This window comes from Podarcis vaucheri (genome assembly GCF_965113315.1).
Source record: "Podarcis vaucheri genome assembly, chromosome: 6".
Lineage (NCBI taxonomy): Eukaryota > Metazoa > Chordata > Lepidosauria > Squamata > Lacertidae > Podarcis > Podarcis vaucheri.
The window spans coordinates 83,855,063-83,880,182 of NC_138764.1; the positions used below are offsets into that span (position 1 = coordinate 83,855,063).

Here is a 25,120-nt window from a genome sequence, read left to right on the forward strand (position 1 = left end):
TAACCCAAATAAGCTAGCAATCCTGGCTTCTCAGAAGGAAAAAAATCCATGTTCCCCTTTGTGGTGCATTTACTTGTTCATGCAAAGGTAGAAGCAAAGTGACAGCAATCAGTGTGCTCTAGTATGTAGTTTGTGCACAATATGGTTGGTTGGCTTATCATTTTCAGCAAATGTGCCCTCTATGTGAGTGGTTCTGACAACCTTTAGTATAGCAGCTCATGAACGAACAGAGATTTGAACTAGGGACCCAATGACCCCTAATTCATTGCTTTAACATCCTAAACCATACCAGCTTCCTATGCAATATTTTATCTTGCCAATCCTTATGCCATTGTTATTTCCAGTAGATAAGTGAGTCCAAGTCTGAAATGGGATTTAAACCACCATGTTCATCTCCAGCTGTCTCTGGGGCTGTTGAAATGGGCATTCGGGGTCATAAGACCCCAACTTCTGTGGGCCAGGCATCTGATACGAGTTGGGAGTGGGCACAGAAGAGAAGCCAACACAGTGCAACGAAACATATACCTAGTTAGAGGTAACTTCCCAAACTAATTATTCCAGCCTCCTGCTTAGGCAGGAAATCTGCTATTGCATCCCTGATAGTGGGGCTGGCCCTACCATTAGGGGGAAATGAGGTGGCTCTCAAGTGGCAGATTTGGGGGTGTGAGAGAAGTGCTGAGGTTTTAGAAAACAGAAGAGTCTTTGCCACATGACCTGCCCTATACCTTCTAAGCCAGGCATGTCCAACTCTCTGGAGACTGCGGTCTACTCCCAGTAAAATAAAACTGGCAGTGATCTACTCATTGTTATTGCCCAGAGTTGTTGATCTTTTGGGGGAGGAGGACAGAGGTTTTTTTTGGGGGGGCTGGTGGTCGGGATCAACCAACAACACCTTGCAATCGAAGCAGTAGATCACGATCGACCGGCTGGACATGCCTGTTCTAAGCTATCCCACAGCCCCTAGATACTGGGCAGACGTCCAGTCACCAGCACTGAAGTAAGATTTGACTGTCAATCTTGTCAGCTTCTTCACATGGGATGGTGGGGGGGGGGGTACCATCTTGTTGGTTGCCTCAGGCAGTCAACTGTTTTGAGCCAGTCTTATAAGGCTGGGACGCGGGTGGCGCTGGGACGCGGGTGGCGCTGTGGGCTAAAGCCTCAACGCCTAGGGCTTGCCGATCGAAAGGTCGGCGGTTCGAATCCCCGCGGCGGGGTGCGCTCCCGCTGCTCGGTCCCAGCGCCTGCCAACCTAGCAGTTCGAAAGCACCCCCGGGGGCAAGTAGATAAATAGGTACCGCTTACCAGCGGGAAGGTAAACGGCGTTCCGTGTGCGGCTCTGGCTCGCCAGAGCAGCGTTGTCACGCTGGCCACGTGACCCAGAAGTGTCTTCGGACAGCGCTGGCCCCCGGCCAATAGATGTGAGATGGGCGCACAAACCCCAGAGTCTGTCAAGACTGGCCCGTTCGGGCAGGGGTACCTTTACCTTTACCTAAGGCCTCTTGCCTTAACCAAGTTGCTTAATTCCCCGCAACTTGATAGGAAAATTTCCCCACTAGAGGGCAGGCACAACCTTTTTCAGATTCCTGTCATTTTCTTCTAGAGCCCAGGAATGCAGGGTTGAATTTCCTTCCTTTTATCTAACTCCTAATCACATACTTAAGTGCAAGCTTCACTTGAAATAGCCAGAGAAGTCCCACTGGTTTTAAATTTCAGAATTGTGCCCCTCCAATTCCTGATAGATTATAGCTCCTAGTCAGCCCAGCCAGTAGTCAGGGGATGATGGGATTGGTAGTTGGAACAACTTCTGGAAGGCCACAGATTCCCAATCCCTGGAATATTCTGTTGTCACTTATTGTTAAAGGCACAGGAGCATGTCCAGAAAAGGGGATGATAACCCTAGTTGGATCAACAGCAATGAAAATTCCCGTCCAGTTGAAAATTTCCACTCCGAGTTGGGGGGGGGAATGCATATTTCCGTTTGTGTTCAGAGGAGAGAGCGCTTCTCTGCTACCCGGTCATTAAACATTTTCTGGTTCACCTGAGGCAGCAAAAGGTATTGGGCCAAACCTGACTGAGGATGACACTTTATGCATCTGATGACATGGACAGACATGAACTCACAGAAGCTTGTGCCACAATAATAAATAAATAAATTTGTTATTCTTTAAGTTGCTATAAGACTTTGTTTTTCTGTGAAAAGCAGTGCACTTGGTGCTCAAACATGTTCCTGTCAGGAGTCCCCCCCACACACACACAGTTGCTAAGAGTTGTTTTCTGTGTTCGCAGTTCACCCTCTTTCCAGTTGTATTTTTCCATTGGTTTCTTTTATTGCTTAGGGTGGGTTGTCCTTGTGGCTGCTAGATCTCTATCACTGGTCTCTCTCCCCACCCACTTGTGCTGTTAGTTTCCTGAGTCACTTCCTCCTCTCAGTCCTTCGCCTTCTATTTAGACCTCTCGCTGGAAAGCAGTTGCTGGAGTTGTTTGCAAATGGAGAAACTATGACTCACTTGCACCTGGATGGAAGCTGAAATGCTAGATGTTATTGCCAGGACCCAAGAGGGCTGGCTGATGTGTTGAGTCAATGCCGATGCCAGGCAGCTAAAGGGAGCTCCCCAGGAACTGGGCCGGCCCAAGGTTATTTATACACCAGGCTCCTTTTATTTCTTCTTGGGATTCTTCCAGTTTCACAATCAGAGTGGTTTTCTTGTTGAGTTTACAACAGGGCCAGCACCTGTCTGGTTTAAAGCAGACTGAAGACTTGAGTGCTGCTCCCAACATTAATTTGACATGCTAATTTACAGTGTAGGGGAAGGCATGAAAATTGCATTGCTTTCAGGTGTGGACCATTGCATACACGTGTATTTCCGCTGAGGCTGGAAAGTTGCAATTAGCTTCCCACTGTATAGCAACCCAACAAAATCCGGTTGTGATCATGATACAAGCTATGCATGGGGAATCTGGTGGGGGATGGATGTCCAACAACATTTGGATGGCCATATATTTATATGGTTTGTTTTCTGTATACCCAATCAAGTTGGCCAGAGTAGTAAGACAATTTTAGACTTGTATACAGTTTAGCTGCACTATACGGAAAACAGTACTAGGCTTGAGCTTAGAACCTCAGCTGAGAACAGGTGGCTTTTAAAATGTCACTGCTTCTCAGCCTCAATTACCCACCTGTAAACTGGCATTATAATTACTTGTCCTCAAAACTGACTTGAGGATGAGTCACATGGTATTGTCCATGTGGTTTTCCTGTGCCCCCCCCCCATTCTGTCAGTTGGGTCCAACCTCTCAGTTTATTGCACACTTTATTGCTCACTTTTTTGCAGCTCTTACTGCATATACCAAGGGGATGCTAGAAGTTAGGTTGTGCAAATATTTGTGTCTTGCACACACAACCGATAGCTTGTGATCAAGTAGTGTTGCCAGCCTGCAACCCAGATGCCATTCATCTGCTTTCAAACCACCTGATGCAGTGAAGATTTAATTGGGAGCACCTTTCTTTTTTAGTCAATCATGATGTTTAATCAGTTAATCTAACCAATTCATTGATAATATGTAGTGCGCCATCTGTGATAGTAGCAATTTTACACAGTGAGGTTATCCACAGATAAAATACATTAGGCAAGTAATCTAAAGCTTGGGTGGGGAGTGTGTGGTCCTCCAGATGTTGTTGGGATACGACTCCCATCATCCCTGACCATGGGACTTGGGAGTCCCAACAACATCTGGAAGTGGCTGCACAGGTTCCCCATCTCTGACCTAAAATGTCATGGATATTCAGAGCTCCACTATTTATTCTGCACCATGAGATGTTTCTTTTGATTCATCATCCCATCTCCTATGCATGTTTGCATCCTGGTTCATTTTGGCTTCTGTTTTACAATCAGACTGCTCACTGTTAATGTTAGAAGGGGGTAAGAAAGAGATCTAGTTATGAGTAAGTGTGACTTAAGCAGTGTCTAACGATGGCACCATGAACCCCAAATTGGTGGGGGACAAACACACCTGAACATGCAGTCTGCTTTTAGTGGCAGTTGCATGGAAAAGCCATAGGCAGAAATCTTCCCCGTTCTGCTAGCCGAGATCATTTTAACTGGAAAAGGACTTCCTGCATACAATGCCTGTACTCTACTGAAAAGCTGTAGCTCCTCCCTAAACCACCATTTTGCTATCAGTTCGTTTTCAGGTGTGCCTCTTGAACATTCCCCATGAATTAGTGTTGAGCCTGACAGTTGAGAAACATGATGAATAATAAGAATACTTAGCATTTAGTGTTCAAAGCTCTTCATGTACATTGTTTCAGAAACTCTTTCAATGTTCCTGTAAGGTGGGTCATTGCTGCTATTCCCCCTATTGAAGGAGGAGGACAGGGCCACTGTGCAAGTTCATGTCAGAGGAAAGGTTTGAACCAAGGACTGAGACTAATCTCATGCATCCTGTATTCTTAGCTACTGCACCAAGTGAATTCTATTGCGTCATTGAAAAACTAGCCACACAGCAGCAGCCCAAGGCAACTTTTCTACCTAGGGAAGGTCTACACAACTTTATCACCCATCAAGCTGACCAACCACCAATTACAGCATACCAGAAGCGTGAGAACCTGTTTTGTAATCACTTGGAAACATCGGGGGGGGGGCAGACATGGCTGGGGTAGGTTGCATTCTGCTCTGTGTGTCAGAAGTTATGTGGGCCCACACTAAATAGATGTTATTACTGCTACACCCCCTTTTTGAAGCCCATTTTTCTTTTCATTAGTCATTCCTCTGCTTCTTACCTTCCCAATATACACTGCATATTTGCAGTGTAAGAATACAAAATTATATTTGTAGGGGAGGAAAAATAAACAACCATGCTCCACTGCTTATCAGTGCCTCCCCCAGGAATCTAATCCTGTTCAGGCATCCCTTCTTGAACCACAGTGCCTTACTGGCCCTTTCCCCCCAATAATGCACATCCTCCCAGTTGTAGACTCATAGAATTGCAGAGTTAGAAGGGATCTCAAGAGTCGTCCGGCCCAACCCCTGTAATGTAGGGGTCTCAAATAGATCATACATGACCATCTGCTTGCTTGAAAGGAATACAATTTTTTTTTTATGTTAACAACTAAGACATTTGTTGTGTGTATGTGGTGGTGTGCTGGAATCGGAGAGACTCTAAGCCTGCACAAATGCCTTGCCTGAAATAATTGCAGCCGAGGTCATGGCTAACTTGCGTAGTCAGGGTGAGTGAACCAAGAGCGTTAGCTGTAAAAGGCTGGAGAGTTAGTTGAAAAAAAACAAAAAACTACAGTCCCTTTCCCTCACCCCTTTCTCCCTATGCTTCTCAATGCATTGACCATCCTGCAGGGAGAAGGCTTATTTCTAATTCTCCCCGAGTACAAGAAATGAGATAGGGAACCGCTGTGAGGTTTAGTCACTGAGCCAGACAGCCACATTCCTTCTTCGTCATGTCAGCTGGCAGAGTCAATGCGGTGGATTGGCAACATACACACAAACGCACACGCACACACCGCTAGCTGCTGCTCTCCTGCTCCTCGGGGCCATCTTGCTGCAGCTCTTCTTCATCAGACTGCACCACGGGGGTCTCGGCCCCTTCCTCACTGGTGTCTAGGCTGTTCAGGTCTGTAGAGGCAGAGGATGTGGATGAGATCCGGGATTTGATCTCGGTCGAGTTGGGCACTTGCAGAGAAATTTCCTCCTCGTAACGGTTGGAATCTGGCCAAGGAGGAAGACAAAAAGAGAACAAGCGCTTGATGAGGCTGGGCAACATTTTGCTGCCCTCTATACCGATGTGAAGCTGTTCCTGTAACATTTCTGGTCTCTTAAGCTATGCTGGCTCTCCCTATAGAAGAAAACCTAAGCTTTGCTGCTGTTTCCCACCGATGGTTATTGCAACCAGTTAGCAGATACATGCATGCCACATTATAATAGAAAATGCAAGTGTTTCAAGTTTTTTATAATGTCTGCAGCACCAAGGGCAGTATGATGCCACATGTCTATCCCCCCTGCTCCATTCCTAAATTTACTGCATGCAAGTTGCTGCAAGGGTATTGTCAGGCCCAGACAGAGGAGGGCCTCCGATTCCAAGGGGGCCTCGGTCAGCATATTCACAATCGCAGGGGATGCACTGGGGCAAACACAGAGGCGCAAAGGCGGTGGTGGTGGTGGGCGGATTCCCTGGGGCCATGGCTGGCAGCATGAGAGTAAAGCTTCCCTGGCATCCGGGGCGGGGCCTGTGATCGGCTCCACAGAGGAGCGCGGAACGGGCGCCAGGTAAAAAAAGGGGGGGGACATTATCTACCTGGCCCGGGTTCTGCCTGGCTCTGCAAGGCCCTGGGTATTGTAAACACATCAACATATCAACACCTACGCTGATATTCTAGGTGTCCTAGGGCAGGCATAGATAGGCAAACTCGGCCCTCCAGATGCTTTGGGACTACAACTCCCACCACCCCTTGCTAACAGGACCAGTGGTCAGGGATGATGGGAGTTGTAGTCCCAAAACATCTGGAGGGCCAAGTTTGCCTATGCCTGCCCTAGGGTAATGCCTCACATGCATAAGAGCATAGGAAGAGCCGGCTGGATCAGGCAAACAACCCATTAGCCCAGCATCCTATGCTTGCAGTGGCCAACCAGATGTTTCTGGGAAACCTGCAAGCAGGACCTGAGCCTAAGAGCCCTTTCCCCTCCTGCAGTTTCCAGCAACTGGTATTGGGAAGCAGTACTACCTCCAACTGTGTCATCATGGCTAGCAGACACTGAGAGCCTTATCCTCCATGAATTTGTCTAATCCTCTTTTAAAGCCATCCAAGTTGGTGGCCATCACTGCTTCTTGTGGGGGCAAATTCCATAACAGCGCATTAAAATGCATCCAGTTTCATATACACACAAGACTCACCCCTTCATCTCACAGACAGGCTACCCAAACACAAGGATCTTGAACGATTATTTCTTGCAGCCATTCTGCAAAGCCTAAAATGGGGCGGGACATGCTGGCTTCTTGCTGTCTGGATAAGCCTTTGTAGTGTCAGAGGAGTCAGACACAAGTTAAGACTCTCTGTGCATCTCACCATGCCTGACCTAATTTAAGGTATTCTAAAGATTAGCATCTCTGGGCATTTTCTGGTTGTTGCACACACACAGTTTTTTTGAGACTGTAAACTGTAAAATGCAATCTGAGAAGGTGCCCAGAGAATGCCTTTCTATTTTGTTTAGTTTTGTTACTTTTAAAAATTGCCCAGTGCCTTGAGCAGCCATATTTCCCATTGCTGGAGCCTGTAAATTAATACAGCTGACTGCTGCCCACCAGTTTGACTCCGCTGTTTGCAATGAGGAGATTTCAGGTGTGGAATTGGCTGAAGTTCAAAATGGGCACTACATAATTGTTCTGGAGCAGCTGCAGGGACAGAGAGAAATGTGGCTACCTTTTGCATGCCATTGAAATTGTCACACAAGCACAACCTTGTAGAGTGCAAAACCTAGCTCTACAGCAATCTCACTTTAAGAAGAAAGGAAACTTATCCCTTCTCCCTTATGACTCTGGAGAAAGGCTTGCAAAACAAGAGAGGTATTTGGGTAAAATTTGAGATTGCAGGGCACCCAGGGATCCAACATGAAATGCTTAGTAGCTCCCTTTTGCTCCATCAGTTCGCTCCAAGCTTTAGAAAACACGGGACAAAACACCCTCTGGGGTGGGGTGGGAGCACCCGTCTTAAGCATATCTGGTGCTGTGGTACAAAGATACCTCTGGCTCCCCCCCATGGCAACTCCAAAACAAGGGAGGGGGCAGTGGAAAATGTCCTCTGCCTCCCCCACCGCCCCGATCGCTGGCCTGGTGGCAGCGATCAAGCAGGAAAACGTGCTGGTGGACATGCTCTCTGGCATCAGGGTGCCCAAGAAGGCAGCCTGGGAAGGCTGCACGCCGCATTTCGCCAGGAAACAGGAGGAGGGTAACGACCAAGAGCAGGGCCATCTTTAGCAGATGCAGAGGCTTGGGAGGGAAGCTGTGCGCAGATTCCATCCTAAGCCTCTGCAGGGATCGCTCTCCTCCTGCAGAGGCTTGGGAAAGAAGCTGCATGCCCGCCAGCCACATAGTTGGCAGGGCGCAGCTGGCGGGCGTGCAGGGAAAGGGGAGGCTGCCGGCAAAGCCACACAGCTCCCAAACTCACTAGGGCGCCCCTGAGAGGCTAGCGCCGTGGCGCAACAAACCACTAAGGCCAATGGGAAAGATGGCTCTGGGTGGGAGTAGCTCCTTCTTCCAAAAGCTGCTGAGAGGTCAAGGGAAAGCAGCAGGGTTGCGTTCCCCATCACTTTTCTGACAGAGGCCATCAATCTGACTGTTTAGGTGCCAAAACCAGGCCTGAAACCAAGAATGGATCCAGATAAAATGTTTCCAGGCATACCTGCAGCTGGCCAGCCACCACACTCTCTGTCACCTTGCCCCAGAAGGGAATATTAGAGACTGCAGGGTAGTTTTCTAAAAACTTACCAGAACATCGTAAAATGGGGACTCGCAGACACAGCTATCTGGCACAGCTATCAGCAGTGGGAGGGCCTTGTTGGGGCCATCAGCTCACAGCAGCTGCTGAAAGCTGGGCCTGTGCTCCCTTTGTGGTTCTTATGCTCCATGCCTGCTAATGCTCATAAAGTTTACAGGCCCCCTTCTTCCTTCTATTCCACCGCTCGTTGCCAAGACAACAAGACAACTATTTGACAACTTGCGTTTTCGGAAATTAGAATGAGTTATGCAATACAACATATGGGATTTTGCTTAATTTACATCTTCCCTTTTGCTGCCTCTGCACAGAACTTGGCAGCCCAGGCTGCCGTATGGTTCAATAACTCCCGATCCTGTTCAGAAACAGCCCTCCGTGCTTCTGCGCGAAAGTTATGTTGCGCGGATGGTATTATCTGCCCTGCTAATAAATCATTAGCCAAAGACACCGCTGAACATGCCGCGCAGCATGTGACTCCATAACAGCGGGAGGAGGTTGACCCCGTAAACCCCTTCCGTCAAGAGCCTGGCCTGGCCAGATCTCCTCCGTGAATCCCTGGCCGTGTCATTGTACAAGCCACGTGCCTCGCATTCCTTCTCCATGTTTGGCAACGGGAGCTTTTGTGCATGGCTTGTGAATAACGTGGCTTGGAGACATCATCAGTGAGGCCGTTTAACTGGAATGCAGGAGGCTGTGCCGGTAAAGTACTTGAATCCCACTCTGGCTGAATCACTGCATGATAGCCGGGTCTTGTCACCTTCTCTTTGGCCTCCTGCACAGGCAAAGAGCCTTCCAGCCTGAGAGTGAACAGAGCGGGGATGCAGAGCGCTGTATTTTAAAAAATGCAATCAACATAAATTCAAATACTTTGGGAGACGGGTCAGTGATGTTGTCCATTTAGGGACAACTGGCCCATGCTTGCAGAATAATAAAAACTGATTAAATGGTGTGCTGGGCTTTGGTTGGTAGGTTGGTTTGGCAATTCGTTTCCCAAATTCTTTTAATTAGTTCGTTCAGTGGGAACAAGCAGCCTTCTGGAGGTGGTACTGCTTTTCCAGAAAAGGCATTAACCTTCACAAAGTGGTGTGCATGGCCAGTCTTTCTTTGTCCTGTCCCCACCCCTGAACATTTATTGAAAAGTTATGGTGCTGCATTCATATTGCACTATGCAGTAAGATTAGCTGAGGTCACAGGGTGATGGGATAGATCAGTGGTAGGAAACATCTAGCCTGTGGGTCGTTTAAGCCTGCCAGACCTCCACATTTGACCCGTGGCATAGTTTGTCCCAAACCGTATCACCTAACATCATAGAACGTCAGGCGTGGGGCAGGCAAACCTCCTGGAAGCCCATTGCACAAACGGAAGTTCTTCTGCAGGGTTCTCTCTCCCTTGGACGGTGCTCATTAGCTCAGGGGTCAGCAACCTTTTTCAGCTGTGGGCTGGTCCACCATCCCTCAGACCATATGGTGGGCTGGACTATATATATATATTTTGGGGGGGAATGAACATAGAAAAATTCCTATACCCCACAAATAACACAGAGATGCATTTTAAATAAAAGCACACATTCTACTCATGTAAAAACACGCTGATTCATGGGCCGGATTGAGAAGGCGATTGGGTTGCATCCTGCCCATGGGCCTTAGGTTGCCCTGCATTAGCTGAATCCCAGCCTATGGTAAGCTCTACTCAGTAGATCCATTGGGTGGAATTTAAAGTTGTGCTCCTCCAGCCATCCTGCATGCACAAGCATTGCAGCTTGGCAGATGGAACGATCCCCTCTCCTTCCTCCTTGCATCGATCCCCTTTTTGAGGAGTGGCTAAACTGGAGCGTTTCAACTACAACTACATGCCCCATCATCCCTGACTAATGGCCATACTGATGGGGCTGGTGGGAGTTGTAGTCCAGCAACCTCTGGAAGGTGATTAATTAGACACCCTTGCTCTGTTTGAGAGACTGCCTGGTTCAAGTTTGATTTAAACTTTAAGAACGAAGAGTACAAGGGCTTGTCCATACTTCCACTTCCCCTGTGCCTGGAGAGCATGGGTCCAAGCAGTTCCCCACTTTCCCTATGCTTTCTAGCCATTGGTCTTAGCTGTTTTGCCTTGGTCTTGCCACTCTCCTCCGGAAAACCAGCTCTTTTGCGCTAAATCAGAGCAAACGGCAATTGACATTTGTTCTGATTCAGCACTAAAGGTCCTCCATGCCTCCGGGGGCAAGTCGAGGTATGGAAAAGCCCTGAGTCTCACCTACCAGCTGTTAATACATGGGCAGAAGACTGAGCAGACGCAGAGTTCCCCTAGGCGCAGTGTTCTCCACTATAGTAAGATGGACTGTATGTTTATTCAGATTATATTACTCATTTCTAAATTTGCAACCAAACATATACAGTAAGTTATTTCATGCAAATTTTATGCAAGACTGTGCCCTTGTTTCTTTTTTGGTGGCACGTTTCTATTGTTGCATGGTGAGACATAAATCGCCATCCTATGTCACAGATTTCTTCTGGGGCTTCTTCTTTCAGCCTTTCTACTAGTAGACTAGGGGTTGTCAATCTGGTCCCTACCACCCACTAGTGGGCATTTCAGGATTCTAGGTGGGCGGTAGGGGTTCTAAGGCACAAGCTGAATCCTCCTTCCATCGAGCACTGGTGGGCGGTAAGGAAATTTTACTATCAAGAAAGATGCATTAGTGGGCAGTAGGTATAAAAAGGTTGACTACCCCTGTAGTGGACAGAGGTTAGTCCCAGTTTCATTCCCCACTGCTCCTTTTAACCAGAGAGCATTTCACCTGTACAGCTCCTCTTCAGTCTTAGGAATCTTTGCATCAAAGTCCACATCGCTCAGGCTCAGAAAAGCATACAGCCAAAACACTGTAAATGGCAAAGCAAGCTACTTGTTTAGCCCCCAATCCATGGGAACCTCTGTGACATTTGAATAAAATGTCAGATCTATCCATCAGCCAGCATTAGATCTGTCACATTTGGTGCTTGCTCCCTCATCTATTCTTGTTTGGAAAGATTCAAATGAGCATGTAGGGCCCAGAGAAGGCGTGGAAATGTACTTTTCACTGACTTGGGATTTGAAGGGTTTGAAAACAGAAGAATAGTTAGTAATAGGGAGCAGGGACAGATCCAGGTGGGGTGGAATCAGCAGGTAGGCTGAAAGGCTAAATTTGTTTCTGTGTACTAGCAGCAGAGTTTGCGTTGATATTGTGATGGCTTTTTAACTAACACACCAACACACGGATTAATTTCAAGCATCTGGATTTCTCTGCTACGGAGAAAAAGCCAATCAATTTTTTGGCACACAGCCCATAAAGGTTTGGGTCTTCTCCGCTGACTGTTTGATAATCTGTTTTGGCAGTGGCAATGGTTTCACCTCCTAAATTATAAATCCCACTAAGAGGCAGCACAATTTCACTTTGAAGAGCACATGCTCAGAAATGGAATATGTTGATTTGACCTGGTCCAGCACCACCATCGTTTAAACACATAATAAAAGAGACTTTCCATTGTTTACTGTCACATTTAATGTGCACATTGCACAGAAAAAGAAACCAAACCGATGCAAGCATGACATACCAAACGGGTACCGGTAAGTAGAACGTGCATAAATTTCATTTTTATTTTTCACTAGTGTATGTGTGGGTGCAGATCAGTGCAACAGAGTACTGCTGGTACCTGAATGAGTTCCATAAATCCTAAAAGCATGGCATTTGTGTGTGTGATCCCCATCACACCTAACCATATTCCAAAATCAGACAGAGTTTAGCTAGTTTTGAACCTCTAGCCCTCGTGCTTATGAAGAACAATAAGAATTTGGCATGATCTGCCAAAGGCGTACAAGTTAAAGGCGGCACTAGGCAGTACTTCTAGTAAGCAGTAGACCAGGCTTCTGCTTAGCTCAATGTCTCTCCTCTATTTCTCTTGCTTCTCCTCCAAACTATTGCTTCTCCTTCCCAAACAGCAAGCTGGCAGACCGACCCAATGGCAGAGCTACTCGTAAGTACCTGCAGTTGGTCAACTGAGAATCCCACTCTCCCTGTCCCAGGATGGTAGGTTGGGGTGCTTATTCTCAAGTAATTCCTGTATCACCCTTTGCACACAAAAATGCAAACAGTAGGCTGCAGAGGGATAGTCTGCTCCACCTTGCCTTGGTAAGAAATGCAGGTGGAGCAACTTGCACAGGTGCAACCTTAGCACGTGCCTGTTAATGATGCTGTTGTAGGAAGTAACCTTGGCCCCACTTGACCCGAGAAGATCCTGAGTCAAGTCAAGTCCATTTTTATTGTATGTAGCCAAAGGCCTTTACAATGGATGACAGAAAATAAAAGGAAAACTTTCCTCTAAAATCATACAAACATAGCCCGTAGCAGTGTGTAACATAGAAAGAAATTTACAGCATTAAATTTTAATATTGGAGTGCATTCACATAGTTGGAATGGAGCTTTTGGCTGCCAACACAAATTTGGCTACCTGGTATGTAATATATAGATGTTTATCTGCTAGCAGTTCAACTATCACTTCCTGTGCGGATCGACCTGGAAGCCAATTAAAAATTGGCAATATAAAATTTCCTCTGGGCGTTGTATACAGGGGGCAAATCAGCAGGTCGTGTGTGATGTCCTCTACCTGATTGCATCTATATATACATTTGCGATCAATATGGGGGATCCCCTGATATCTCCCCTCTCAATATGCTGAGGGCATCTGTTGGAATCTTAGTTCTACAAAAGCCCTGCGTAGTAGTTGTGTGAAGGTCAGAGTCTCAAGGTAATGGGGCCTTGAATGATTGGTCTTAATTTGGGTGTAACAAGCAGAGTAATGGGCGGCAATGATGGATGCTCTTTCTTGGTTGGCATCCTGATCAAAAATCCAATTTCTAAGGTCACGTGTGCTAAGTAGTTCTCCATTTGAAGATTATAAACCCTAAGTTTATCTTGGCACTTTTGAGCCAGCCCCCTGTCCTTAGTTGCTCTAACCAGCAGAGCTTAGTAAGGGTATGATCCTCGAAGGCATTTAGCCTGTGCCAGTATCTCAGATAGGCTAGATCAATTCTCTCTACTAGCAAGGGGAGTCATGGTCCAAGGGCTCACTAGGCTCATTATTAATCTCAGCTCTTCAGATCTCCTTTAGTAGCTCTGCAATTTAGTTGGTCTGCAATTACCTACCAGAAATCAGAAGAACACCCTAAGTAGCCTTACAAACACAGTGACACACACACACAAATCCTATCCTAATAATAATAATAATAATAATAATAATAATAATAATAATAATAATAATAATAATAATAATTTATTTCTACTCTGCCCATCTGGCTGGTTTTCCCCAGCCACTCTATATGTTCTTTCCTCATTGTAGCTTCCTCCATTGATGTCAGTGATGAACAGTGATTGGTCCAATTCACACTCCAAATCCCTTGGGTGGGCATTCCAGCCATTCCCCTTTAAAAAGGAGTTATATTTCTAAAATTTACTGCATGCAATGCCTTGAAAGAAAATGTGATGAAAATGATGTACAGATGGTATATTGCACCAGTAAAATTAGCTAAAATGTATAAAATAAGTAACAAATGTTGGAAATGTAAGGAAAAAGAAGGTACATTCTATCATCTGTGGTGGGAATGTAAAAAGGTGAAAGGTTTCTGGAAAATGATTTATAATGAGATGAAAAAGATGTTGAAATATACGTTTATAAAAAAAAACCAGAAGCATTCTTACTTGGGATTGTAGGCATGGATATTAACTGTTTTTATATACGACAACGGCAGCAAGAGTATTATTGGTACAGAAATGTACAAAAGAGGAATGGCAGATGAAATCAATGGTCTATGCAGAATTGGATAAGATGACAGGAAGAATTCAAAACCAGTAAGACCAGAAATTCTTGAAGGACTGGAGTAAATATGCGAGTTATTTGAAAAACAATTGTAATCAGCTGACTACGCTTGTAGGATTACAAGAAGTTTTGTAAGGAGAACTATATGAAATATTACAGAAAAAAATTAGGAGAATGTATTCTAAAGTATGGTTTATTAAAAGTAATAGTTAAGAGAAGGAAATGCAAGACTAAGAGATGAAGGTCGAAAATCACTAGACGTGGTTGATGGAAGTCCTAGGCTTATAGCCAAAATGTGGTATAAGATGAGAGGTGTTATGTTATGTTTTATTTGGAAAATATATGTAAAACCAATAAAATATATATATTTTTAAAAAAGAAGGAGTTATATTTCAACAGGCCACAGAAAGAGTTGAATGTGGCTAGAAGTTGATGTGGGTCAGTTAATGGGAACTGAACATACCTGGCAAAAGAGCGGCTACGTTGTTATTGTCCTCGGTCCCGCAGCTGAGAAACACATCCACAGTGTCTTGGTCAGAAAGGTCCATCATGTCCATCTGTTCCAGCATGTCCACATTCACCTCCATGGAGGAAATGCTGCCTAAGGGAGCTAGCAAAGAGACAGAAGCCATCAGATGTCATGGCCATCACCTGTTAATTTTTTACATGCGAGTGGGGCAACTGTGTTCCATAGTCTTAACACACCGCCTATGACGCCCTTCCCAACGGTACTTACGTCTCCTGTGCTCTATCTGCAGATGTGATACTGGGAAGAAGAAATCTACGTCATGTTGGAAAACCTCCTCAAAAAATCTCTGCCTCTCCCGTAGCTTGAGCTGCTGTTGCTGCATCTGCTCTGCATCCAGCCCTCGCTGCCCATTGTCCATGTCGGCTACAAAGGAACCAGAGAGAGGAAAAGAAATCAGAAGCAGCTTCCTCTCATTTCTTATCTGAAGGGAAACACTTCCCAGAGCCAAATGCAGGTTAAGTGGGCAGCAGAATTTTAATGAGAGTTTAAACTGCTTTGAGAGAAGGTTCAGTCTGCACGCGTTTCTTTGCCACAATGTCACTGCTCTTCAAGAAGTATTTTATTATTATTACCGATGATTTGAACTTATGAGTGACTTATTAATCACTTGCTATGCAAAAAAAAATGTCTCCGGGGGTCTTACGCATTTTTTTAAAGTGTGAACCGCCATGAGACCTGCTGGTTAGGAGGTATACAAAATAAACAAGCAAGCAAGCATAAAATGAAAACATTATAATAAAAAGATGTAGCAGTTCATAAAAAGATCCAGTGACAGTCCCCAATAAACCTCAGCAAACATTTCATCAGCAACAACTCATCAAGCACAACTAACAACCAACATCATGGGTTTTAATCTGACACCAAGAAGTTGTTAGTGAGAGCCCCAGACAGACCTCACTGGGGAGAGCATTCCACAAATGGGGGGGGGGCACAACTGAAAAGGCCATTTCCCTTGCCATCACCCCAGACTTCTTCAGAAGAGGGACTCAGGGCAGGACCTCAGAGGAAGATCTAAGGGTCTGGGTAGGTTTCTTAAAGAAAACCTGCAAAACGTGTTTACCAAAGGTGAAAATAGAATGACCATGCGGTTCACAGGCAGCATTCTGTTTTTCAAACTACCTCTAACTCTGGGGGTAGGAGGGACCTCCTGCTTCTGTCTAACCAAACCAGTTACACTACTTGCTGCAAAGCTATAGCAGGGTAGTTGGGAGAAAGGTGATTGGAAACAGAGAGGCATTGGGCTCTTATCTACCCTTGTCAGCCACCTTTCTTTCCAAGTTGACAAACAATTTGTATCCCTTTCTTGGGTGTGTGTTTTCACATTTCTCCCACCTATGAAGAATTGTCAGAGGCCATGCATACTGTAACCTCTCTAGACAACAGCCTTTTGCATTTCAGGCTTTTTGTAGGTTTCCTAGGCTGGGGGTATCAAACCTGGTGTCCTCATGATGTTGTGTGTGGAAACTCCCATCAGCCTCAGCCAGCATGGTCAGGGATCAAGGTTAATAATAATAATAATAATAATAATAATAATAATAATAATAATATATTATTTATACCCCGCTCATCTGGGTGGCTTCCAACAAAGATTAAAAATACATTAAAATGTCACACATTAAAAACTTCCCTAAACAGGGCTGCCTTCAGATGTCTTCTAATTGTCAGGTAGTTGTTTATCTCTTTGACATCTGATGGGAGGGCGTTCCACAGGGTAGTCACCACTACCGAGAAGGCTCTCTGCCTGGTTCCCTGTAGCTTTGCTTCTCACAGTGAGGGAACCGCTAGAAGGCCCTCGGCGCTGGACCTCAGTGTCCGGGCAGAACGATGGGGGTGGAGACGCTCCTTTAGGTATACTGGGCCAAGGCCGTTTAGGGCTTTAAAGGACAGGACCAACACTTTGAATTGTGCTCGGAAATGTACTGGGAGCCAATGTAGGTCTTTCAGGAGCCGTGTTATATGATGGGAGTTTCAGAGCACAACATCAGGAGGACCCCTGGTTGGCTACCCCTGTTCTAGAATGATAATCTCTGCTCTGAACAAGCCTGACTGTAAGCAGCATGGAGAGCAGTCATTAGGCTTAAGTATATTCTAAACCATTGGTTCTGAATTCTTTCTTTCTTCCATGGATCATTGGGAAATTGCTGGGGACCTTGACAGGCCACATAATAAGGCAGTTGTTCTACCAGTCAAACCACATAAAGAGCTCATATTTTAACCACACTTCCCCCCCACTTAAGCACAGGCATCATTGTCAAAACCAATATAGTACTGTGAAAAATATGAGCCCTAGACCCAGTCACTGAGAAGGGTTTCTTTAACTAGCAAATTGTTTTGGGGAAAAATTAGGAGATTGTACCAAGTCTCTGTTATGAAAATCACATGCCTTGTTAAGTGAGCCAGCCTTGACAAAAGAAGAGTCCTCGATCTCCACAATTGGAAAAGAATAAATAAAGAGCAGGGCCAAGTACAGATATTCTAAAGTGTTCCTTTCTGTGGACCACTTGGATGGAGCTATGGACCACCAAAGGACCACAGTCCACATTTTGAGAATCTATGCTCGAAACCAGTCTTCCCCACCCAGGTGCCCAGATACTTTTTACCACAACTCCCATCAGCCCCAGCCAGAATGGTCAGTGGTCAGGGATAATGAGAGCTGTAGTCCAAAATGATATGGAGGGACTCAGGTTGGGGGAAGGTTGATTCAGACCCAGCCATCCTGTGACTCAGTAGACTGAAGGAAGCTTGGGCACGCAGAGGTTCACCCTCCTCTGCTATCTACGCCATCTTCACAGTTCATTATCTGGTAGCCCTGTTCCATATGTAACCAATTTTTGAAATTATCAAGGGGAGAGGTTCAAATCTTTCCCTCACAATACTAGATGGGAGCAACACCTCCAGTTTCCACTGCCTTGACCCATGATGAAAGCAGAAAACAGTGGTAGACATTTTAATATTTTCAAATTTAGCATCTGCATTTGTTCAGACAGTATTTTTAGATATGTTCTAAAAAGCAAACCAGGTTCTGCCTGGTTTATGAAATTGCTAGATCAAAGCAAAGAGTCAGCTCCCTTGTAATATAAGTGGACTTACACAAGGGCAGAGCTGGGTTCCAAAGTGTTTCACTTTGATCTAGTACTGGGCAACTAAATTGCCAATAATATGAGTTAGGGACCTGGCCAGAATATTTTTTAAAATTGGCATTAGGATTAGGGAAGAATGAGTCTGTCAATTCTGGTTTCTCATTTTTCCAATCTTAAATTCAATTCACCTCATTTCTGCATCATTTCACAACAATAAAAACTCTGTCAAATACAGGGCTTTTTTGTTACGTGTTTTCTTGCCTGGAGAACTGCATTGCAAAATTTGGAGAATTTTGAAGGATAGCTTTATTTCAGTTCACAATTGGTTCAAGAAATGTGAATTAAGTAGGTTTCCAAATGAATTTCCCCTCCATCCCTATAATTTTAAAGGGAAGGAAAGTGGTGAGCTCTTGGGTACCCACTTGAAGTAGAAAAGTTGCCAAGTCTGCTTATTGCTTCTTTTGTTTCATGCTCACACTTTTCTTCAGTCCATCAGCATACTTCCCCAAACCCATAAAAAGATTTCCTCTTGAACACAGATAACTCAGTTCCTGCTCAGTTTTTTTTCTTAACAACAAAAAAATGAGTCTCTTAATTCTTTCCATGATGAAAACCACATAAGAGGTGAAAGTACCAGTCAAGAAGCTCAACAATCAATCGCAGCCTGTTTTGAACAGGCCATGGGTTGGGCCAATCTCCCATTTTGGGGAGAAATCCAGAGGTCAATGATCAAAGCAACAGAGGAGAAACAACAAAACTGGGTAGCCATCGGACTTTGCCTTTGAGATTTTCCACAGCGAATCTCAGATGCCTCCAAGCTTCTTGACTCAGTAGCCATCGAGGCAGGGACCAGTCTGTCTGGTATAAGGAAAATGTGATTACTGAGTTGGGCAGTGCCATAACCAAGGAAACCAAACAAACAGTGAACATTTTAATTGTCTGTGTCTCAGGCTCAGCAGCCTTGTCTGTTGCTTCAGGGGAAATTTCAGCCAAACAGCAGCAACTGTTGAACTTTGTGTTGGCTGTGGAAAAAAAGAAGTAGGAGGAACCAGACAAGGCTGTGTCTCTCTACTGGGACTAAGGTATTCAGTGCCAAGTTTCAAGAGAAAACTCAAGAGATGCTGCAGCAGCTACCAGGAAAGGGGGATACAGCTGCTGGGCTAAGCAAGGCTCATGCAGCCTTCTTAACACCTGCCCATCAGCTAACAAGCATGGCAGTCATGGACTGCTTGAATGCAGATGAGCAGTGGAAGGAACCAGCTGGGGAACCCCCAAAGAAGAGTCAAAGCCATGGGAGTGGTGGTGGGATGAAGATGAGTGGTCATAAGTAGAAGAGGGAGCAGACTGGCAGGTGGTGTTGGAAGCTGAACAGGTAACGGGGTTTAGTAAGCAGGAAGAGGCTGTGGCAGAGAGCAGTCCAGACTCAGGGGCAGGAGAGGAGGCTGGAGAGGAGAGGAGCCATGAGGCAGGTTGCTGAAGAATCCAGGGGGTCTCCCCCTCCTGCTGCAACTAGCTCCCCTACCCTCTGGTCACCTAGAACACAGTGAGAAATGAAAAGGGAAAAGGAAAGATTGGTTGCACTCAGATGCAGTCTATGACTGCTTGGGGGGGGACCCCTGGGACTTGGGCAACTGTGGGAAGGCAGGGACCTTCAGTCCTTGCAACTGCCTCATTGGGACAAAACCTACAAGCAAATGTTTATGGGATCCCTAGGCCTGTGTTGTTTTGGTTCCTTTGAATAAAGAGTTGACTTCACAGACACAGTGGGGTTATGTATTGCTGATCTGCACCTGACTCTGGCTGCTGACAGTGGCTTTCCTAAGTCACCAGTCAACACTGGAATGTGTGCTGAAGCACAGGAAGCAGAGACCACAGCTCAGTAGCAAAGCATCTGCTGAGCATGCAAAACATCCCAGTTCCAACCCCCAGCTTCTCTTGGTAGGGCTGGGAGTGTGCTTGGTCTGAAACCATGAAGAGCCACGGCCTGCCAGGGTGGACAATACTGAGCTAGAAGCACAAATCAATAGATGTCCGCTTCCTTATTTTCCTAACTAGCTGATCCGGAAGGGTAAACATGTCGTTTTATTCCAAATATTACATAACGCAAGAATGGGGGAACTCGGGAGGAAGGGAAGATATATACCCCCATGGAAACTAGTCTGCCAGCCACCACCATCGCCACCCCTGGCAGTTTACACAGTGACTAATAGTAGTAAGGATGCAGAAGTATGTATTGTGCAGTGAGTCCAGCATACTCCCAATGAAGAAGTAGTCATGGATGGAACTTACGCATGTGAAAGGGCTATAGTTCAGTGGTAGAGCACCTGCTTTTCAGGGACAAGGTCCCAAGTTCAATCCCTGCCATCTTCAGCTAAAGCAGGAATGGCCAAACTTGGCCCTCCAGCTGTTTTGGGACTACAATTCCCATCATCCCTGACCACTGGTCCTGTTAGCTAGGGATGATGGGAGTTGTAGTCCCAAAACAGCTGGGGGGGGGGAGTTTGGCCATGCCTGAGCTAAAGGGAGCAGATGATTGGAAAGCCCTTTGGCCAAGACCCTGGAAAATCTTCTGCCAATGAGAAGAGACAATACTGTGCTTCATTTCCAAGGACTGGCAGGACACTGACAAGTGTGCACTGGGGGAAGGGTAGCAGGAGCCTGACTCAGGAGAGGGGGTGGGTGGTTTGTGGGGACCTGTACCAGCCAGGGGGAAAGAGGCAGAGGCAGGGGGAGCTTCAGAGCTGGAGGGTGGAGCACAGCAGGAAGAGGCAGGAAAGGCAAGTGAAGGGCTGGGTGCTTCCCCACCCTTTCCTGCAACACTCTCCCAGAAGCAGGAGAGAACTGAAGTGGAAAGAGCAGAGGCAGCTCACACGCAGGCATAGTCTCCGCCTGCATGCACAGCCCGTCGGGGGAAGATGCATAGGCATGGCCTCCTGTTGCTGCAAATGCTCTGTATAGTGCAGACCTGGGAATAGCTGCCCAGATGCTAGGCTGGTTCGCATGGGTATTCAGAGCAGTAGAAATGACTGTGTCAGCTTTGACAATAAAGAGTAAACTAGCTCCTGTGTGCATTTCTTTGGCTGGGGAGCACCCTTGACATTAATGGGATAAAATTCCAGTCTGACCTGGAATAAAGAAGTTTTGGATGTTCTTATATCCAAGTAAGCATGCCTAGGAGGTCCTTCTACATACCTCTTCCACCATGGTGGGCCATTTCCTTTTATTCCAGCAAAGCCCCAGCTGTATCACAACTGGAATCCTTTACTAACAGGCCAGACCAGTCAGCTGCTTAGCTGAGTTTTCCCACAGAAAGCAGCCAGCAATTAAAACAAGAGCAAATGAGTGATGAAAAGGGCTTGTGGGGAGAGACTGCTCTCATAACAGGCCCTCCCAAGGCTAAAGGCTGGAGGCAAAGTTGTTGGATTTCACACAAAGCCATCGACTCGGTCAGGACACCTGTTGTGTGTTCTCTAATGCAAAGCTACAAAACTTCATTCCAACAGAGCGGGGGGGGGGGGACGACGACGACATTCATTTCCCACAAGAATGCAACTCCTGCGAAGTTCCCAGATCGAACCAACCTAATAAGAGACAAATACTGGACTTCTGCTCTACAAAAATCAAAACTTCCAAGCCATGGTAACCCAAATTCGGCACCAAGACAGGCTGAATATTGCAACATATATGAGCTAGATTGGCCAATGGTCTGGCTCGGTATAAGGCAGCTTCCTAATCTCCATTCGCCTTGTCCTCTCCCCTTTGGAAGGCAGTGCAGATTAGGACCAGCAGGAGAACCAGTAATGATCAGTAGCAACAGTAACGGCTCCACTGAAAGCATCTTGCCCAAGGCCTCTCTAAGCCCTCCTATGCAGGCTATGTGTGTGTGTCCTTCTGGGTGTCCAGGAACCTTTGTGTGTGTATGATGAGCCCTGCTGGATCACGCCAAAGGTCCATTTAGTCCAGCATCCTTTTCTCCTAGTGACCAACCATTGCCTGTAGACAGCCAATAAGCAGGAGCATTCTCCCTACCTGCAATTCTCAGCAACCGGTATTCAGAAGCATCCTTTCTCTGGCCATGGAGGTGCAGCATAGCCATCGTGGTTGGCAGCCACTGACAGCCCTATCCTCCAGGAATGTGTCCAATCCTCTTTCAAAGACATCCAAGTTGGTGGCCATCCCTATGTGGTCACGTTGCTTTAAGTAGCACCATTTGCATCCGCGGTCTTACTCCAGACAAAGAACCATGTTCAGTTGGCTTGAATTCTGGCTGAGAATATTAGCAAAAACAACCACACCATTCTCCGAACTCTGATACAGCCAACATTCAAGTTTTCTGCTTCAACAGGGCAACAGAAAACATAAGACAACTCTGCTAATCAGGCCAATGGCCCATTTAGCTCAGTATCCTGATCTCACAGTGGCCAGCCAGATGCCTATGGGAAGTGCACAAGATGGACATGAGAACAAGATCACTCTGCCCACATGTCATTCCCAGCAATTCCCTCCGACAGTGGAGGCAAAACCTATTCATTGTAGCTAGTAGTCACTAATAGCCTTGCCTGCCATGAATTTGTCAAATCCTCTTTTAAAGCCATTGGTGTCCATCACTGCCTTCTATGGAAGTGAGTTCCATAGAATAACTTTGAATAAGTATTTCCTTTTTATCTGTCCTGAATCTTCCAACATTCAATTTCTAGTGTTATGAGAGAGGAAGAAAAACTTTTCTCTATCCACCCTAGTACAGTAAACCCACAAATTACACAGGGGTTAACATTCCAGGGATCGCATCTAAAGAGAAAATTGTGTATCGTCAAAGCCCTCTGGGTTCAATGGCAGGTGAGATTGCCAAAGTCATTTTTCCTGGAACCCCCACTCCCTTTCCATCCCTTTTAATTTTTTGATATATTTTGGTAATGCACACACAATTTAATGCACATAAGTTGTGGGCTTACTGCAACTGAAATTAAATCTCCGTTCTTATTTCACAATTGTGCAATCCTGTATCAGCTCACATTGCATTCGGGCCCATTGCTCCGTGTCTGCTCCTCCTCTTCCTTGTTCCTAGCACACACACACACACACACACCAAGGAAATGCGCCAGGAAGCCAGGCCACAAAAAGGGTCAGGCGTCCAGACAAAGAGAGACGGGACTGATGGGTACTGTGTCAATACATGCCAGAGCTCGCACAGAACGTCTTATGTTAGCATCAGAGAGACGTGTCAGGATTGATTCCCCGGGGTAAATTAACAAACCTGCTGATAAATCCCCTGATGAGATTTCATTAGCCATCTGGGCAGCCGGCCACTAACACTGAAATGCCATTATGTAACTCGCACAGATAGCCAGCGGGCGAGATGAGCAGCTGGTGATGGGTCCTGACCGCCCCATGACTACAGGGAGGGTCAGAGACAGTGTCTTGTTCACCACTTCCCTTCCTCCTTTTATCTGGCGATGTTTACTATTCTGTCCATTTATGGATGGGAGGAAAGAGGTCTGTATGCACACTTTTCCTTCTTATTTGCTAAGGCTGCGTACACACTGCACATTTAAAGTATACCCCACCAAAGAATACCGGGAACCGTCATTGGCTAAAGAGGCTGGGAAATATAGCTCTGCAACAGGGAAACTACAGTTCCCAGGATTCTTGCTGGGCAGGAGGGAATGTGCTTTAAATAGATGGTGTGCAAGCAGGCTAAGACAGGAGCAGAAAAGAAGAGAACGTACCATTCTCCCTTTTCCCCTGTGACTGATGGTCTCACCATCTCACACCCGCTGCTAAGATTGCCTCACTGGGATGGCATGTTCGCCAAGACTGTTAGGCATCCACACACAATGCTGCTCCTGTGTGCTACAAGCTGTCTTTAAGGAGGGGAGGGGAAAGAGAAATACCTGCCCCTGCTGCTGGGGTCTCTTTCCCATGGCAACCAGCCAATGGGGGCCTGAGCGCATTCACAGCTGGGAGAATGCAGCCCCACTCCCCCCGCCATCCCTGTCCCCGAAAACGCCGACCTCCCAACCCGGCTGCCACCGAGACCATCAAATGGGCAACAGGGGCTCCCCACCGCCTGCTTAATCCTTCCGGCTCTCATGGTTCATTCATTACACAACGAAGACGGGGCCTGAATGCAAGTGCAGGGACCGAAGGGAAGGAAAAAAGAGACCTGAGGTTTTCCCTCCTAATTCCTCTATTCAGTGTACACGCAGGGAAGATTTTTGGCAAACGGGAAGAAGTTGGAAGCAGGTGGGTTGGCCGCGCCATCAGTGGCTTCACATGTTCTCAAGGGAACAAGAGGAGAAAGCCAGCTTGGATGCCTGAGTCATAGGAAGATGGGCTATAAAACGGCAACTCTTTTAATAAATCAAAGGAAGGAACCCTCCTGCCATGTCTTCCTCCTCGGTGCCACACAGATCATATTATAATTTACAAGATTGCATTATTAGTGCACTCTTTCTCTCAGGCAGGAGTTGGGAAACTTTTTCAGAGCAAGGGCCACATTCCCTCCTGGGCAAGCTTTTGAGGGCCACCTGCCAGTGGTGGATGGAGCCAGAGATGAGAATGAGTGGAGCAACCAAAGGAAATTTTATATTTTGTGCAGTAGGCTAGTTTCCACATCCACTCAAGTGCTCCCTTATTCTTCATCTGGGCAAGCAAGAAGTACTATCAGACTTCAGGGACAAATTCCAGCCAGGCAAAAATGCTTGGGGTACAAAGCAGCGCCAGTCAAGGGTGTGGCCTGAGGAGAGTTCCAAAGAGCCACAAAGAGGTCTAGAAGGCCGCATTTCAGCCCCGGACTGGAGCTTCCTCACTCCTGATTTTGGGATCTCGGGATGGTGTACATAGTATTCATTGCGTTTTCATCTTCACAGCAGCTTTGTGGGGTGAAGTGGGGATGGTGCCTAGCCCAGGGTCACCTGTGAGCTCCATGAATGTTGGGGATTTACTGGTCCAGTTCTTCCTGATCCTAATTCAACACAGTAACCACTTAAGAAGAGGCTGGAAGGCCTTCTATCGGGGGTTGGACCAGCCCAAGACAGTTTGCTCCCTGAGGCAAAGAGCAAGTTGGTGTCCCCTCCCATTCCGTAGAGAGAAGCTTGAGTGGATTGGCAGACAGAACTTACTTCCAAACATGGTAACAGGACAGTGCTGTCCATAGTATCTTGGGCAG

The 25,120-nt window shown here is 46.4% G+C and overlaps 1 protein-coding gene across 1 annotated transcript in view; it reads right to left on the minus strand.

Moving 5' to 3' along the window:
- Positions 1 to 4,761: 4,761 nt before the first annotated feature.
- Positions 4,762 to 25,120, minus strand: part of DBNDD2 (dysbindin domain containing 2) — a 29,388-nt gene continuing 9,029 nt past the window's right edge. Inside the window, exons 2-4 of the mRNA XM_082226462.1 lie at positions 15,080 to 15,235; positions 14,807 to 14,953; positions 4,762 to 5,720 (exon numbers count right to left, since the gene is read on the minus strand). Coding sequence (XP_082082588.1) covers positions 5,518 to 5,720; positions 14,807 to 14,953; positions 15,080 to 15,235 — 506 coding nt within the window. The 3' untranslated portion in view covers positions 4,762 to 5,517. The remainder of the gene's footprint in view (positions 5,721 to 14,806; positions 14,954 to 15,079; positions 15,236 to 25,120) is intronic.